Source organism: Cavia porcellus, unplaced genomic scaffold, assembly GCF_034190915.1.
Source record: "Cavia porcellus strain 051 isolate PalLab524CR breed Dunkin Hartley unplaced genomic scaffold, mCavPor4.1 scaffold_6, whole genome shotgun sequence".
NCBI classification, from domain to species: Eukaryota; Metazoa; Chordata; class Mammalia; order Rodentia; family Caviidae; genus Cavia; species Cavia porcellus.
Genome location: NW_026947489.1, coordinates 18563503 through 18581030, shown reverse-complemented (window position 1 = coordinate 18581030; position 17528 = coordinate 18563503). Strand labels below are relative to the sequence as shown.

Below are 17528 nucleotides of genomic sequence, written 5' to 3'. Positions count from 1 at the left end.
CTCACCTTGCTGCACTAAATACCAGGCATTATGATTAGGAGCAACTCAGTGAGAAGATTAATAATGAGAACCAAGGTGTCAAAACTTCAAAATAAGCTCACGGTAAAGAATGAGCACTTCCTTCCCGGAACCCACGATAACTCTTTTCCACCTTATCCTTCATAACTTCCAACTCTCCATGCCCTCCGTCTACTCACTGTCCATTCTACCTGTAGGTTGTAGAGCTATGGACAGAGCTGTGTATTGTATCAAGTTCCAACAAATCAAATGGATTCAAGTTTCGACTTTTTCTTTGTTCTATAAAGGGAGGCATATATGATTTGATTTTTTTGTGCTTTCTCTGTTGACAGAGATATGCCTGGGGAGTGTTTTTATTTTTATTTGTTTATATATTTATAAATTTGATTAAAGTTCACCTATTACCTATAAGCCTCGGGCTTCCAAAAGAGAAAAAAATATCACTACTGAAGCAGCTCATTTCCAAGGTGCCAAATTAAAACAGATGAAGAAATGGGGAGAGTGGAAAAATAAAACCATTAAGATAACATATTTTCACTCCCAAGTGCATCATGCCTTTTATTGTATTGTATAGGTGAAATTGACTCCCAACATAATTAAGGGCAGGGCTGCCCACCAAAATCCTCACAACTGCACCAACCCCCAGAGCTATTCTTTTACAATCACTCTAGTAATGAGAAAAAAGTCAACTTTTTAATATAAATTTGTTATCGACATCCACATTGTCCAGCAATTCCCGGCACTCTACCAGCCCAAGAATGTATGAACTGAGATGGGAACCAAATGCAAAAATCTGCTACTTACCCAGACATAACCTTTTCTGTTCTGTGGAACACTCCCACAGGAACCTCGAACCTATTTCAGCAGTTCTTAAGTTCTGCTCTCTAGTTAGCAGCAGCTGGGATATCCCCAGCCCCTCAATAGACAACATTCACCCTTTACGGTCAATTGTCTTGGTGGCTTTGTATACGGACATGTCCACATGGAGAGATGTTTGCTCTCTCCTTACAGTCATGCACGTGGAGCAGCCATAATATTCTCCATCTCATCCCAAAGCTCCAGCACATGGCTTTGCTTCCTTATAGGTCTGAAACAAGCCATGGAAACAAAAAAGCACCTTTCATTAAGATCACAGGGGAAAGAAATAACCCCTCTTCAAGAGAGATGCTTACTGGATTTCAGCAACACTGCCAAAACTTCAGTGGCTGTCCTGGGGAAAAAAAGAGAAAAGTGAAAAGTCAGTGTTCAATGGTCTTTTTTATCAGCCTATGGATCCCACAGCCAAGGCACTCACCTGTGGCATGTAACAGGCCCATTATTAACCAGGTTACAGTCATTCTATTGATCCCAGCACTGGCCATTAAAGAGGCAGATATGCAGACACTGCAGAGAGTGAAGTGTCCATCTTGCAAATGGGTCTCAGAGGTCCACTCTGCTGCTGCTCCTCCTCTCCCATTGCCTCCCACCTTCCACCAACTTTCCAGCAGAGCAGACTTGTTTGTCTGCTGCTCATATTGGCCACAGAAAGCTCTTGTCAGGTTCCTGATTTGTACCTAGGTGGGGACTCTGGTGGCTAGTTCAGAGGCAACAGGGCTTAGAAATTCAGAGAATGCAGCAGAGCAGTGCAAGCTCTCAAAACATTCGTGCCCCCAGTGACACTGGAAAACATGCAATATTAGAGAGAGGGGCTATTCCCTTACAGTGGTTATGTAGGAGATTTTCTTCCAAATGCATTGTTTTTCCTCATGAAGGAACTTCATAATTTGCAACATCAACAGGCAAATGAGAATGAAAATACCTTCTGGCCCACTTCCAAATGATCTGCTAGTTCATTTCATAAAGGACACACAAAAACCTACTGCTTTGGTTGGAATGTGTGTCACAAAAGTTCATGTGTAGGAAACTTATAGTCAGGGGTTGTGAAGAGAACAACTAGAATCAGGATATGGAGTTTATAATACTGTTTTATGATGGACACCCAGAGTTAACACAAGAAAATGCAGGAAATCTATCTGCAACACCAAAGACATAGAATATTTAGTCAAGGGCCTAAATCCCACAGCAATGTCCCACATGAGTCCAGATGAAAACCCAGAGCTCATGACAATACCTCCTACGAGTCCAACTGGAGGTCCAGAGCCCACAAGAAGGACTCACACCAGTCTCTTTTATGGATCCATTCTGGGAAGGCCCAAGGTCAGCAGTGAAAGCCAGGAAGTCTATGCCAGCAGGAGCTGTGAAGGAGCTATGCTGGTCTACGCTGGAACCCAGAAGTCACACTCACAACAAAACACTACAGCCTGAAACACCTGAAAACACCACAGCCATCCTCAGCAACATGGAAGCCCCAAGTTTTTCCAAGGTCAAGCACAGTCAAGTACATGCCAGGAAGCTAGCATGGCAAGTTCATCCTGGACACCAAGCGACAAACGTCATCCTCTCCGGAGCTAGGAAGCAATGATTGATGTGAGGACCAGAGCTTCTCCAGAAGAACTAGCGGCTCAAACAGCACCTCGTAGGAGAACCCACAATTCCTCAACTCCTCAATGCAATAGCTTCTCCTTCTCCACTTCTTTATTTATACTGGCAACTTTCCTCAGGTGGGACATCTACACTCAGCACCATGCTGATGTAATACAAAAGACGTTAAATTGACCACCAGTTTTTAATCCATAACAGACACTGAAATATGAAATTCATAAGCTAGTCATACTCAGAGGTTGGATTTTTCTGAGTTCAATGAGATTAGATGAAGTCATGAAGGGACGGGCCACTATGAAAGCATTAATGGTTGCAATAAGAAGAGAAAGAGAAACTTGAGCTAGGCTCAGGTTTACTCTGTCTTGCTATGCAATATATTTTGCCATTTTATGATTCAGAAACAAAGCTATTATCCAATGATGGGAAGATGCCAGTCCCATACTGCTAGACTTTCCAGCCTCTAGTCCCATGAATTAAGTATACCTCTACTATTTATAAATTACTCATTCTAAAGTATTTTGTTATAGCAGCAGAAAACAAAGACACCTACATGGAGGAAAGAGGAAAATTTCACTACCTTTGAGAGAAATTTGGTGTGATTCTAGAATTCTGTTTAAGATTTTTAAAAAAAAATAGGTACCTTATGTATGACCTTTATAACTTATCCGTAAAGTTTATTTAACAGTAATTTCTCCTACTACCCCCTGAGGGTTGGAGAAACAGGTAAAGGGGGTTGGATCACTCCTCCAAGGAAATACAGACATGTGAGCAGAACTGGGTCATCACTATTCTCAGGACCTCTAACTTCACTGCTCTTACCTCTGGTTAGGTAACTATACCTCTGTTTGTGTTGCTGTATTTCTTAAACATAGATCCAACAGTAAAAAGAAGAATCAATAAACAAAAAGAAAATAGAAATACAGCAGTTGGACACCATTGTTTCCTGTACTCTATGAAAATCCCATTGCAGTGAATGCCTGCAGTTGTCAGGCCCCAATACAAACTCACAACGTGAGCAACACCCCAGACCAGGGAGAGCTGACACAAGCTGTCATAATGGAGGTCAAGTCAGCTTCAACTGAGGACCACCTCAATGATAACTCATAACCAAGATTTTCTCTAAACAACTTGCTGCTTCTACAGCCCTAACTCTTATAATCCCATCAATATTTTACATCAGTGGATTGTGTCTCTTTAGGAAAAAATTCAGTCCCAACATTGACGGGAATCTACCAGTCTGAGCAATCCAGGTGCCACAGTATACAGGGCCTAGGTGGGGCTAGAGCTGGGACAAAAAGAAAATCAGTACTTTGGGGAAAAGTAGAACAGCCTAATTAATTTTACCACATGAGATACACAGAAAAGAAAACTCCTATGAAAACAGAAAAGAATGAGGATGCTCCAAGCAAAGCATCTACTCCAGTCTTGGATCACGAGCCAGATGAGAAATGGTAGTGACCTAGCATTTCTAATTTGTGGAGACCTTCACCTTGGAGAGCTAACAGATGAGGTACCAATTCACTAGCCAGTAGAACAGTAAATGTAGGGCTCATGAGAGATACATGCATGACGAGATTCATAGGCAGCAGGCAGACCAGTTAGAAGAGTGGGAGATGCTACAAGCTCAAACTCAGAGAGCAGCAGGGAGAAGAGATACATGAAAGGGAAGGTTAGAGCCCTGCTACTCAAAGTGTGTCTCCAACCAGGAGGCTCACATTTCCTGGGAACCAAGTAGAGATGCAACATCTCAAGCCCCATCTTGACAGTGCAGACTGAGAATTCTTATACCATTGTATCATTCATATGTATGTTAACGTTTGGGAATAAGTGGTTTAGATCAGGGATTCCCAATCCCCACCCACAGACCGTGCTTGTCCAAGGCCTGTTAGAAACTGGGCTGCTGAGCACAAGGTGAGCCACAGACAAGCAGGGAAAGCTTCACCTATATTTACAGCTGCTCCTCTGCCAAGTATTATTGCCTGAGCTCCACCTCCTGTCAGATCAGCAGCAGCATTAGATTTTCAGAGGAGCACAAACCCCACCGTGAACTGCATATGAGAGGGATCTAGGTTGAGGCTCCTTATAAGAATCGAAGGTAAGGGCCAGGGATATAGCTCAGCAACACTGCACATGCCCGGCAAAGACAAGGTTGTGAGTTCAATTCCCAGCACCATAAAATAACAATACATTCAAGAATCTAATGTAATAATAGCAGTAATAAAGTACATGGTGTAATAACAGAAAATCCACAATAAATGCAATGCAATCAAATCATCCCCAAATCATCCTCCTGACCCCCATCTTCCAGGAAACCCTTGCCTGCTACCAAAAATGTTGGGGACCACTAGTTTAGAGGATAACATCAACATGGCTGGGTACTCTTTGGTGGTTGAAAGGGACTCTCAAGGTGACTCCTATATCTTCAACCTCTAGAAAGTACCAAATAACATGACAATATAACAAATAAATAAAATCCAGTAGCACTATATGATATGGTCAGTGTTTAGTCACATAACAGAATTTGACTCCTAAGACATTAGGAAAAAAGTATCTCTTCATATGTCATAATTGGAAGATCAATTTTTAGTAATAGCATTTAGTGCAATGACGGAGGCAAGGTTTGAAGTCAAAGTCTTGTATTCGAAAGAGTTCAGATTTGCAGGTATAAATGAAAAGACATCATTATTTTTTAACCAAGATGATATAATTCAAAGGAGGAAAGCTAAAAGGAAAGTTATGAGTAAAGAATTAACAACATTAGATGAAATATTAATTATGGAGAGTGAAGAGAAAGGAATCAGTGATGAGCTAAAATATTCAGATTAAATAAATATAATAAGAAAACCATAAATAGACAAAGGAGGAAAGTTGCATTGCCTAGAGAAAACAAGATTTTTCTTTGGTATATGCTGAGTTTGAGATGATAATCCCCCTCAATGAAATCCATGTAAAATTTTTCAGGATGCTATTGGAAACACTGGTGCAGAATTCTGGAGGACACCCAAACTTGGGGATACATATCTATAAATTACTACAGTAGCAATAGTCATTGTAGCCATGGGAATAGATGATACCTGTACATAAATTCAATCAAGAGCAAGAGATCGGGCTGACTTAGGAAAGCGTCACCACCAGAGAAGAGGAAACCCTAAAGGAGCCAGAATATACAGTGAAAAAAGGAGCTTCAGGGGCTGTCTAACTTTGAAAAGTGAAAGTCCCTACATTTTCTAGACCTTCTGTTTTTCAAATTCCAAATTTCTAACCATAATGGATTGTAAAATCAATTTCACAAGTCTTGGCTATCTCTAAAAGTAAAATGAAATAAATTAAAGTACAAAATAAAATAAATAGAATCAAATATACCAGTCATCTCATGTCACAAAAACTAGTAGTGATGTAAGAAACTTATGTCAACATGCATGCATGCATATTTATATGTGCTTACTTGGGAATGTGCTATGAATGTTTTCTTTTAGGAAAAAACTTTTGTAAAGTTGTTAGGATACAGTATACATACAAAATCAAAGCAAGAACAAATATCTGGAATCAATAAGCAAATTGAAAACAGGGAGACCCCTATCTATAAATGCCAAGACTCCTGTATATATCATTGTATATCACATTATATGTAGGAATAACAGAGGATAAAATTATTAGTTCTGTTTTATAAATGGCAACAGTGAAATTCACAAAGAATAAATAACCTACCCAAGGTCCAGCAGCAGCCAAGAGGAACACTGGGTTAGAAGTCTACTACCTCTCTCTAATGCTCTTAACTTCCTCTCACTTTCAACGGAATTCCAGAGGCATCTAAAGTACTCTCAATGCAATTTCTTTACTCTTAAAATTAATTTCACACAGTTCAAGGTTAGGTGCTTAGCACATGGGATTAACACATCACAGAGCCATAGAAACAAATTTGGGCATCTTGAGTTCACTGTCTAACTCTGGATTTGATGTGGGGTAACCTGGTTGTGATTTGAATGAATGTAGACCTGCAATAGAGGCAGATGGAGATAGGTGCAGAGAGCTGTGTTAGCAGAAATTCACAGAAGTCTTTGAATACCAAATTAGAGTTGTCAAGTTAGGAAGAAGATGGCTTAAGTTTCAAGCCTGGAGCAGCCTCTTTTGTGGTGCTGGGCTCCAGATTTACTTAATCTCTATAAATCTCATAAGTTCTTTCTCTAGAAAGTGGATATAAGGTGATGGATGGTGTGGGGTGAGATAAAACAAAAATTAAAAACCTAACCACTCTCTGAAACAAAGCAGTAGCTTGAACAGTATCACCAGGTCATTGAGGGCAGAACACGGACTAAGTGAAGGAGAAGGCTCATCTCTGGAGACGTGGTTGCAAGCATTAATCTACAGCCATCATTTGCCGTTCTAGAGGAGTCCCTGGGGAAAGCTGGGTTCCTATCCCTGGATACACTGGATAAGCAAAATGACCACACTGTATTATGAGATTTAAATATCGTATTGCTCAGATGTCCAAAATATAACAATAGTCACCAATATTAGTTATCCACTGCAGGGTTCTCACCTTCTCCTAAAAATCCTAATGGCCCTTCCCAAAGAATGGAGCTAGTACTTTTCCAGAGAATGGGTCTTCCACCTTACTTGCCCCTACTACCTTGACATTAGCTTCCACACAAACACCCCTATTTTAACTTCAGGGAGTTATTAAGGTGTCCGTCCTTTGTGACCTCTATCATCATCACCTAAGTATGTCTGGTATTTGACTGAAAAAACAAAACGTGATTTCTAGAGTTACTGTTCCTTTGTCGAAATGTACATTTTAATTTCCTGTATAACAGATACATATGAACTACAGAATCATTTCAGGTATTTAAAAAATATAGTTAGGCAAAAAAAACTAGAATAAAGACACTCAAATATCCCTCACCTAACTGCTCCCATAGCCATATAACAAATCCATGCATAACAATTCTAGGTCCTTTTTAAACTGTACCTCACACTGCAGCTGGAATGATCATCTCAAGAAGGATGAAGATACCTCCACATTGCTACCCTTATATTCATTTGTACTCTTAGATAAAAAATCCAAATCTGAAGCACAGACCGATAGGTCCTTTCAAGTCTGTCAGATGTTCTCCTCTCCAGCCTCATGTCAAACTGCTCACCTTTGATTTCTAACCTGCTCCTCTGTCTTCTGCCAAGCTCTAGAACATTTTCCCTTCATTTATTCTTGGTCGCGCTAACATTGCAGCCTCAAATGTTCTAGACACCCTTCCCCTTCTACTTTACACCTCGGCCTTTCCATCTTAACGTGGTTGTCATCGCTTCAGACAAGCCTTTCTGATCCCTAGTCCTTTGTCAGTTGTGTGTATCCCTTTAGTTCCACTTTTCCTCATTGTACTACTCAGTTCATAATTTTCCATTCAGTTTGTGTGATTGTATCTCTTCTTGTAACCTGCAATTCCTAGAATAACAGCAAATATGTTTTGCTTTGTATTATTATATTCCCACCAGTTACAGATATTTGAGCACAGAACACCCTCAAATATTTGCTGAACCTTTTTCAAAACCTAAGAGATTGAGTAAGAGGTTTGCATATGTGATTTGTTAATGCAATAAATACTTATTAAGCAGTGACTACCTTAAAGGGCAAAGGGATGACTAACAGCTTTTGTATTCGAAGGGCTATTTATTTTCAGTATTTTGGATGAATAAAATAGTTAATGGGCAATAGCATTTTTGAAAAATACACTAGATTATTATTCTAAAGTGTGGTAAATGATAAGATAAAAAGTAAAAACGAGGTGAGGAGATGATCTGTGTAGAGGGAGTCTGCAAGTTCTCAAGGTTGGTCGGACTGGGCTGCATTGAGAAGGCAGTATCTGAGCAGAAATGTCAGGAGGGAACTGCCGTGTAGGTATTAGGAAGAAGCACATGCTGAGCTGTGATGACTGCATTACAGACACTATAAGTTGACAGTGGCCTGACCTAGGCAAATAATATCTATTTGGACAGGGATGCTCAACCCACAAAGAGGGCAAGCACGGCAGTAAAATCTCAGATGGAGAGTCCAAGGTGTCATTCAATAGAACCTGGTAAGATTGTGAGGACTCTTCTTCATGCTAAGCAAATGACTCACTACAGGGTTGTGAGAAATTATCTGATATCTGTGGTGATCTCTCTAGCTACAATACTGTTTTTAAAAGACTCTAGGATGACAAGAATAGAAGCTGGAAATCAGTAACAAGTTATGTGGTGATGTGGACCAAACCAAAAACACAGGGCACATGCAGAGGATTCTATGCAATGACCAAATGGAATTTAGTCCAATAATGCAAAGTTCGTTTGGCACCTGAAAATCAACCAGTGTAATAACCCACCATAACAATTGAACAAAGAACTTTTTAAAACTTCATACGATGAACTCACTAAATACAGAAAAATGACAAAATATATCACACTTCCATTAAAGAATCATTTTGCAAGCTGAACCAAAAGGACACTTTCTGAACAGTGGTTACAAAAGATTCCCATCTAACATGGCACTTCATGAAGAAGGGTAGAATGCTTTTTCCCTAAGGTCAGGAACAAGGTAAAGACATCCATTCTACCACCTCTGATCAACACTGTACTGCAGGCTCTTACCAAGGCATTTAAACATGCATGATACATACATGCACACATGACATTCAGATCAGAAAAGCAGTAAAATTATTTGCAGAGAGTATGATCTTAGAGAAAAATTTTAAAAGATTGTTTAAAACTTTTAGAAATAATAAAGACTTGTAAGATAGCAATAACAAAAGATAAATACACGAAATCAGCTATAGTTTTATATATTAGCAAGGAACAGTTCAAAATGTATTTTTTAAGAATTCCATTCTCACAATAGCAAAACAGAGAGAGAGAGAGAGAGAGAGATCTTAGCAATGAATTTGAAAAAAACAAAGAAATCCAGGGGTTGTACAGTGAAAACGAGAAAACATTAATGTTAAAAATTAAATAAATAGAAGTCACCCAAAACTCATCTCTCACCTAATCAATTTTTCACCTAATCAATAGCCCTGATGCTAAGACATCCCTGTCTGCTTGAGACTCCCTTCAAACTATTTTTTAGGATTCAGCTAGAATAATCTTCACAAGAATATGGACATATTTTCCATGTGGAGCCTACAGGACTTTGTGACAGATTAGTAATAATTTAAGCATAGTAATTTTAGCTCAACCACTTCTCATGAAAAGCAAGTTAACATGCCTGACATAGTCACATTAGGAAGCAGCAGGGCTGAAACCTGTCTAGCACCAGACTGTACCCAAGTTATATACTGGACCCTTGCTATCCAGGCCACATTGGGCACTGACCATCTGAACCATGGTTCAGAAGATCAGAGAACTTCTTCAGGGAGTTTTCAAAATAAGCTAAATAGCAGATGGACAAAGAAAGACTTTTACAAGGGATTAGACATGTTGCCCACAAACAAAAATGCACAGAATACCATTTGGTACAGTCTCAGCCTCCTACCTGACTTGAGAGAGAATAGAAGAATGGATAAAGTTACATGCATGCGCACACACACACACACACACACAAACACACACACAGTTGGCCAAGGGAAATGGGTAACATAAATTTTGCTAATCACCATTTTCAAGGGAGAGAGGAGAAAACAGAGGTGGAAACTGAGACAGCTCCTGCATGGTAGTGAAAGGAAAAAAAAACCAGGAACATGTGATAGAAAGGCTCAACCAGATCCTCTGCCCATTTCTCTCTGGAAGGGAAAATAAAGAGAATGGAATCTGTCCATTTCTCTCTAGAAGGGAAAATAAAGAGAAACACATACACACACCCAACTTTATCCAGATGCTGTCAAGCACAGCTTGTGGGAGCCATCACCAATCACAGCAATTGTTGTAAGAGAAACTGAAGCCACACCTCAGGCTGGCTTGGTTAGGGAAGTCCAGGAGGGAGAGAGTATGGCTACTGCCCGCGGAAGGGACTAGGAGCAGATCCCTCTCATCAAGGCTAGGACCCAGACCCATCCTCTCTGGCTTGCCTTATGCAGCAACTCTGTAAAGTGGGAAATGGTTTCGAATTGCTTCCAGATCCACAGGCAACACCAGCAGGACGACTTGGGCTTAAGCTTTTGAGAGTCCCCAGCAACAGAAAAAACACTACGGTCTGCAAAGAAATGAACAGATTGGGATTTCAATAAGTTCTCACCAACAGGAGAGCCTGGGCTTGGAGGTGCGTCTTTGAAATTAACACTTAAGATAAACATTACTTTTGAACTTCCTTACATTATTCATAAAATTATATATAAATGAATGACTATAATCCTACACTAGCGTATATACTAATGTATAAGTAAAGTATGTAATTAAGCATGTACATGCAAAACAAAATTGACCAGAATGTTTGCTAGGTGACTACAGTAGAATAATTACTGTATCACACATTGTTGGATATATGTACCATACCATCCTCTCTTGAAATATCTGAGAGCACAAAAGGAAAGATATGTCACCCAGAATCAATACACAGACCAAACGGACACCCAGGAGACATTTTTCAGTTCAGTGACTGAATACAAATGTATCTGATTTTGCTCCAGCTAAAGGCAGAGCAAAAAAGAGCCTGACTCTGTTTGATGTAGAAGTAATAGGGCCCCTGTATTATACCAACACTTACACTTTCTGGCTGGAGCCCAGTGAGCATGCCAAAATGTTGTGATTCACAGAGGCAAAGACAGACAGGAAGTGGATTCGAGGTTACCAGAGGTGAGGGGGAAGGAAAGTGAGGAATCACTGTTTAATTTTAAAGTTTTGTTGGTGTAATAATAAATTTTAGAAATACTGACAGTCGTTCTAGAACATTGTGAATTACTTGTGTGCTTAAAAATGGTTCAGATGGTCAACAAGGAAAGTGTTATGGATTAAGAACTGGTGGTCAACTTAATGCCAGCTGGATTACATCAGCATGGCACTGAGCATAGATGCTCTACCTGCGGAAAGTTGCCAGCATAAATACAGACGTGGAGAAAGAGAGATTATTGCATTGAAGCATTGAGGCATCCTGGGTTCTCCTACATGTTGCTGTGTGAGCCGCTAGTTCTCCTGAAAAGGTCTGGTCTTCACATCAAGCATTGCTTCCTGGCTCCGGAGGGGAAGATATGTGCTGCTTGGTCTCCAGGATGAACTCGTCATGCTGGCCTCCTGGCAGGTACTCTACTATCCTTATTGTTGGAAGAGCTGGAGTCTCTGTGTCACTGAGGATGGCTGTGGTGCTTTCAGGACAGCCCTGGTCTTCATTTTGAGCATGACTTCTCAGCTCCAGTGTAGAACCCTCAACCTACCAGCACAGTTCCTTCACCCTGCTGGCATAGACTTCCTGGCTTTCACTGCTGACCTTGGGCCTTCCCAGCATGGATCCGCAAAAGAGACTGGTGTGAGTCCTTCTTATGGGCTCTGGACCTCCAGTTGGACTCGTGGGAGGCATTGTCATGAGCTCTGGGTAATTGTTGTGGGATTTAGGCCCTTGACTAAACATTCTATGTCTTTGGTGTTGCAGATAGATTTCCTTCAGTTTCTTGTGTTAATTTCCAGATGACCATCATAAAATAGTATTATAAACTCCATGTCCTGATTCTAATTGTTCTCTGCACAGCCCCTGACTATAACAGAAAGCTTGTCACTGGTGTTATGATTGATTACTCATTCCTCTTCAAAAAAGTTGCACAAGTGTCTAGAGAAAACGTGGCAAATCTGTGCTCCTTCACGTGGCAGCATATAGCATAGCACCACCAGTTCACCACCAGTCACAGACCAGAGAGTGTGCACAGAATTTCCCGAAGCTCATTAAAATGCAGTGCTGGTCCCTATCCGCAGGGTGTCTGACTCAGGAGGTCAGGGTGGGTGCCTGAGAAAGTATACTTCTAGCAGCTTCCAGGTGCCGTCAGTCCAGGACTTAGACTTGCAAAACCCTGACCTAGGCTCCAGTACTCCCAAGATTTGACTGAGGGGCTTTCTACTGAAGAAATAACAGAAGGTCCCCAGGCCATTATTCTTTTAGGACAAATGCCAAGACTCTCAGTGATGCTTCTCAATGGTTCCATGACTGCTGAAATTCCACGCAAAGATTTCATAAAGATCCTCCTTTCTTAATCAACATTTTAAAAAATGCTCATGTTCTGGGGCACTCTCCAATCTGGAACCTGAGGTCCCAGACAAGCAAGAATGGTTACTTATCTCTGTCCATCTCAGAGGCTCACAGTGACTTGCTACTCATTCCTAGATTGACAGAATTTGTGTCTACAATTTCCAGAATCCTTGGACAGTTCATCTCTTGGGAAGTAAGATCTTGTTAAATTCAAGTGACAAGGGGGCTTGAGAAAAAAATACCAATTCCACTCACTTAAAGGGTGAGATTTATTTCTAATGAAGTCCAACATTGGCCATAAGCTGTAGATACACTATGCTACCTAACTCCACCATCACAAAATACACATGCACACACACACACACACACACACACACACACACACACACACATACAATGTATGGTCTTGCACTACTCTGCCAGCTTCAACAGGAAGCTCTCTGGATCTCCTCACTTTGTTCTTTCCATCTAGCAAACTCCTACTTGCCCAAATATGACCCTGTTTCCTGGGTTCCCAGAAACATGGTAGAGAATAAGAACAATGAACTTTCGCTATTTTAAAGATGGTAGAATGTTATTCCCAACATAACAGAAGACTCTGTCCTGTTTTGACAGTGGGTTGAGAGTCTGTCGCATTCATTAAGTATTCACAAGTGTAGCAGAACAGGATGTGCATTAAAACTCTTAAGTCTTGGGTATATTTACTGCCTCTATGTGTATATACTGTCACTTAAAATGAATCCAAACCAAAACAAGCTTTTAAAAATGAAGAAATAAAAATCAAATTGTTTTCATTTTTAAAGCATTGAATTGGCATATCTTCTAAAATACTTCATCTAGACATTCAAACAACTGAGTCAACAAACTTGAGATACATGTGTGACAATTAACAACATTTTTATGGGATTTAGATTTACAAAAATAATCTTTCTGTTGGAAATCTATCCAATCCTCAAATGAAAGCCATCACTTGTCTATGATAAACACAACAATATCTTGGCTCTTGCAAATGGGAAAGTTGTATAAACTCCCAAGCATGTCAGAATCACTCATGTTTATTTTAACAATGCCATTGATACGATTAAATGGAATTAAAGATTAAATTGGCTTTGCAATGGTGAGTTTTGAACATTTACAGAGTGTTGGTTGATAAACAAAATTAGATTCAAATAACATAAATTATGAGAAGTAATTTTCCTTGTAAACACTAGACAAATTTTTAAATTTTCCTAGGGAGAGCAAGAACCTTCTGTGTCGCCAAAATCCTGCCTGTAAATTCATTAGTTAGATTTATACTATTCACACCACGTTAGTAGCTAAAAGAAGAGTTCCCCAAAATGCACTAAGTCATTTGTTGCACAGTGTCACAATACCCATAACACTACAATGTCATAAGCAAAGAACAAAGAGCCTGGTTCCCTACAGAGTGAGAAGTCAGGTTGCTGCATGCACAGCACCAGATGATGACTGTCCAGAGTATGGTTATTAATAATGCCCTACATTATCATGTACTTTGGGAACCATCAGCCAGATATACAATGCTGTGATCAAAGCCTCAATTATGAAAGCTGCAAGAAGTTACATCTTGTTTTAGGACAAAAAGTAGACACAGAGAACATCAGTTCTGGGTTAGCAGGTCCAAAAGAGTATTCTGGTGGAAACAAATCCCAAGACATGGTCCTTTCAGACCACTTCACACAACATCATCCCATATTACAATGGCTGAAAAAAATCATAATATATCTGCATGATAGAGCTACACAAAAGGAATGACACAGGTCTCTATATTTTATTAAATAGAAAGAAACAACTATCTTGAAGTGAAACATTGGTACAAAAATTCTAAAGTAAACAACAAAAAGGTGTGCATGTACAATTTTATACACACTCAGAAACATATGCATATATTTGGTAAATATTTAAAAAGACTAGAAATATGTACTGTAAGTTTTTTAAACAGCATCTTTAGGGCTGGAATTGGCAGAGGATATAAATGCATCTTTTTATTCTAGAAATTTCTGTCTTATTTTAAATTTTTATCACATTGATGTAGCTGTCTGCTTGTGTAATCACCATAAGAAAACCCAGACAGCAGAGGTGGCTCGCCCTTATATACCAAAGTGAAAGAAGGCTGAAGTCCATATTTGTGTCAATAATTCCTTCACTGCATGATAGGTTTTTTAAGCATTCATCTCCAAAGTCCTCCAGCTTCCTCCTATCACCTGCATCCAAAGATGCTTCTATATGTTTGGTATTTGTTACACTACCATCCTCTTCTCAGCACCAAAACTTGTACTGGTTTGCTCAGGCTGCCAAAATAAAATATCAAAGACTGCATGATTTAAACAGCAAAAATTGATTTACTCTCAATTTTAGTGGCTGGAAGGTCTACATGGTTGATTTCTAGTGAGAATTGACTTCCTAGCTTTCAAACCTGTCATCTAGCTACATCCTCATCTGGTTTTTCCTTAGTGTGAATGGGGAGATCTCTTCCTCTCTATAAGGTCGCCAGTTTTACAGGATTAGTGCCTCACTTTTGTAACTGTAGTTAAATGTAATAATCTATGACCCTCTCTACAAACATAATAATACTGGGGTCAAAATTCCAACATATGAATTTTGGAGGGACCTAATTCTATCCATAACAATGTGTTTCTTTAGAGAATATTGTTAGCAGCCTGACTACCTTATTGCACAAACTCCTTCTAAGCAGGATCTCAATTTTGTGCTGGTATATATACATCCCATGCTTTTCACCTAGATGCTTAACATCCACTTACTTTGTTACAATTAATTTAGAGATAGAGTTAATACTCAATTCGGCCTAGAGATACATGAGACACAACCTATTAAAAGATTTTAGAATAAGTCTCTCCTTACCCCCCCTCAAAAAAGTAAAAAATAAAAAGAATAAAGCCTTCCAGGAAGAAACAGTCACCTCTCTTCTTAAGGATATTGCCATTTTAGACTTGATGGTTGGACCGACTGCAGCCATCCTTCCGGCAACCACAATATGAAGTCAACACTGTTCACAGCAGGGGAAGAGATGGAAAAAACCTGGGCCCATCACCAAAGTTACTAAATCAACCATCTCAGAAGTTCATCCCACTATGAACTCGACCATATAAAATAAGAAGATCTGGGAAGGGGGCTTGGTTGCAGTCCACTGGTAGAGAACTTGCATGTGCAATACCCTGAGTTTTATTTTCAGGGGATAAAAAGAGGGGGACAAATAAAAAAGAATTCTTGTTCAAATCTTTTAAGTCAGAGTGTATACGATGGTAGCTAATCACAAATAGTATATCTGAGAAATATATCTTATAGACCATTTTACAGATTTTTTTTAAATCACCAGTTTAGAAATTTCCAACATGTATTAAAGAATCTGATACATTCTATGGTTGAAAAAGAATGCTATTAAATTTGGACCAGAGTTCCTAAAATTTATTTGATCATGAAATCCTTTTATCTTTTCCTTCGTTAGTTCTATTATCTCTAACAAGGGGAGAGATGTTGAAAGACATCTCCAGGGGCGATCTGGGATAGTCTTAGAAATACTGGCAAATAACAGCCTGAGTTGAAAGAAAAACACCAAAAAATCCCTACGGGAAGAAATGATTGAGAATTTTTTCGAGTCTTGAATATCCAACACCAATTTTTTTTCTCTATATAACTCTTTTCTATGTTGTAATTACCATCACAATTGCTTTTTGCCCCAGCTCTTTACTAAAACTTGCCATGGGAACATGAATTAGTGAACACTGAAAGTGAAGGGGTGCCAAGCTTCCCATCACGTTTAGAGTCAAATTTCACTTTAATCTGAACATGTGGGATCCTAGCAAGTCCGAAGATTGAGATAGACAGATAGGCACATAGATAGATGGAGGAAGATGGGGAGATAGAGATATACATACAATTTTCAAAAGTCTTTCTAAATATCATTTTTGTAGAGAGATTGTTTACAGGCTAATATTGTTTGAATAATTTTCCCAAAATGTACATATAAGAATTCTTGGGCCCCAGGGTGGCAGTATTAAGGATTGTTGATCTTTAAGAAATGAGGTCTTCTAGGTCACTAGGAGTGTACCTTCAAAAAGTGGTTCTGGGACCCAACTCATCTTCTCACTCTCCTGCTTCCTGGTTTGTGACACAAGCACTCACACTTGACCTACACTCTGCCACCCTCGTCTAAGGCACAAGCCAACTGGGCCATCGGATCTCAAACTTGATCCCTCAAACCGTAAACTAAATAAATCTTTTCTCTCCTACTTCCCTCTAGTATTTCTTTGTGGTAATGCAAAGTTGAATAACATAATGATTTTCCAAGTCCTAATTCTAACAAAACTAAAGTGTTAAATATATGTTAAAACTGAGGAATGTATAAAAGATGTGATTTTTTAATATAACTCAGCCATAAAGAAGGATAAACTTGAGAATATTATAGGTAAATGGATATAATTCATGACCACACTCATAAATGAAATAAGTCTGATCCACATGTGTAAATATCATATTGCTCCACCAGTGTGAGAAACTGAACAAGTAAATAAGATCCAAAACATACACTAGATATTGTAAGTTGGGAAAAAAACTATTCAAAAGAAAAGATAAGCTGTTATGGGGAAAGGGGAAGGAAGAAAATCAAAAGGAAAAGTATATATACACAAGATAGTTGAGACAGTTACATAGCTAGTTTCTCTTAGTTCATTGAAAAGAAAGGCTTGTGCTAATATTGTTTGGACAATATTTCATGCCTATATCTTGCACTTTGAATAACTACTATGAAGTAACAATATGCAATGTATTAATTATTGTTAGTCTCCTATTAACCTGTTTTGAAACTCTGTTCCATTGTTTTTTTCTCTTTAAAATATAAATAAATATGTATTAAGTGCAA

At 39.2% G+C, this 17528-nt stretch overlaps 1 protein-coding gene across 3 annotated transcripts in view; it reads right to left on the bottom strand.

Annotated features, from left to right (window-relative positions):
* Positions 1–17528, bottom strand: part of Agbl1 (AGBL carboxypeptidase 1) — a 775775-nt gene that overhangs the window by 657391 nt on the left and 100856 nt on the right. For all 3 annotated transcript variants that reach the window (XM_063250014.1, XM_063250013.1, XM_063250015.1), the window contains exon 6: positions 1191–1228. In XM_063250014.1, coding sequence (XP_063106084.1) covers positions 1191–1228 — 38 coding nt within the window. The remainder of the gene's footprint in view (positions 1–1190; positions 1229–17528) is intronic.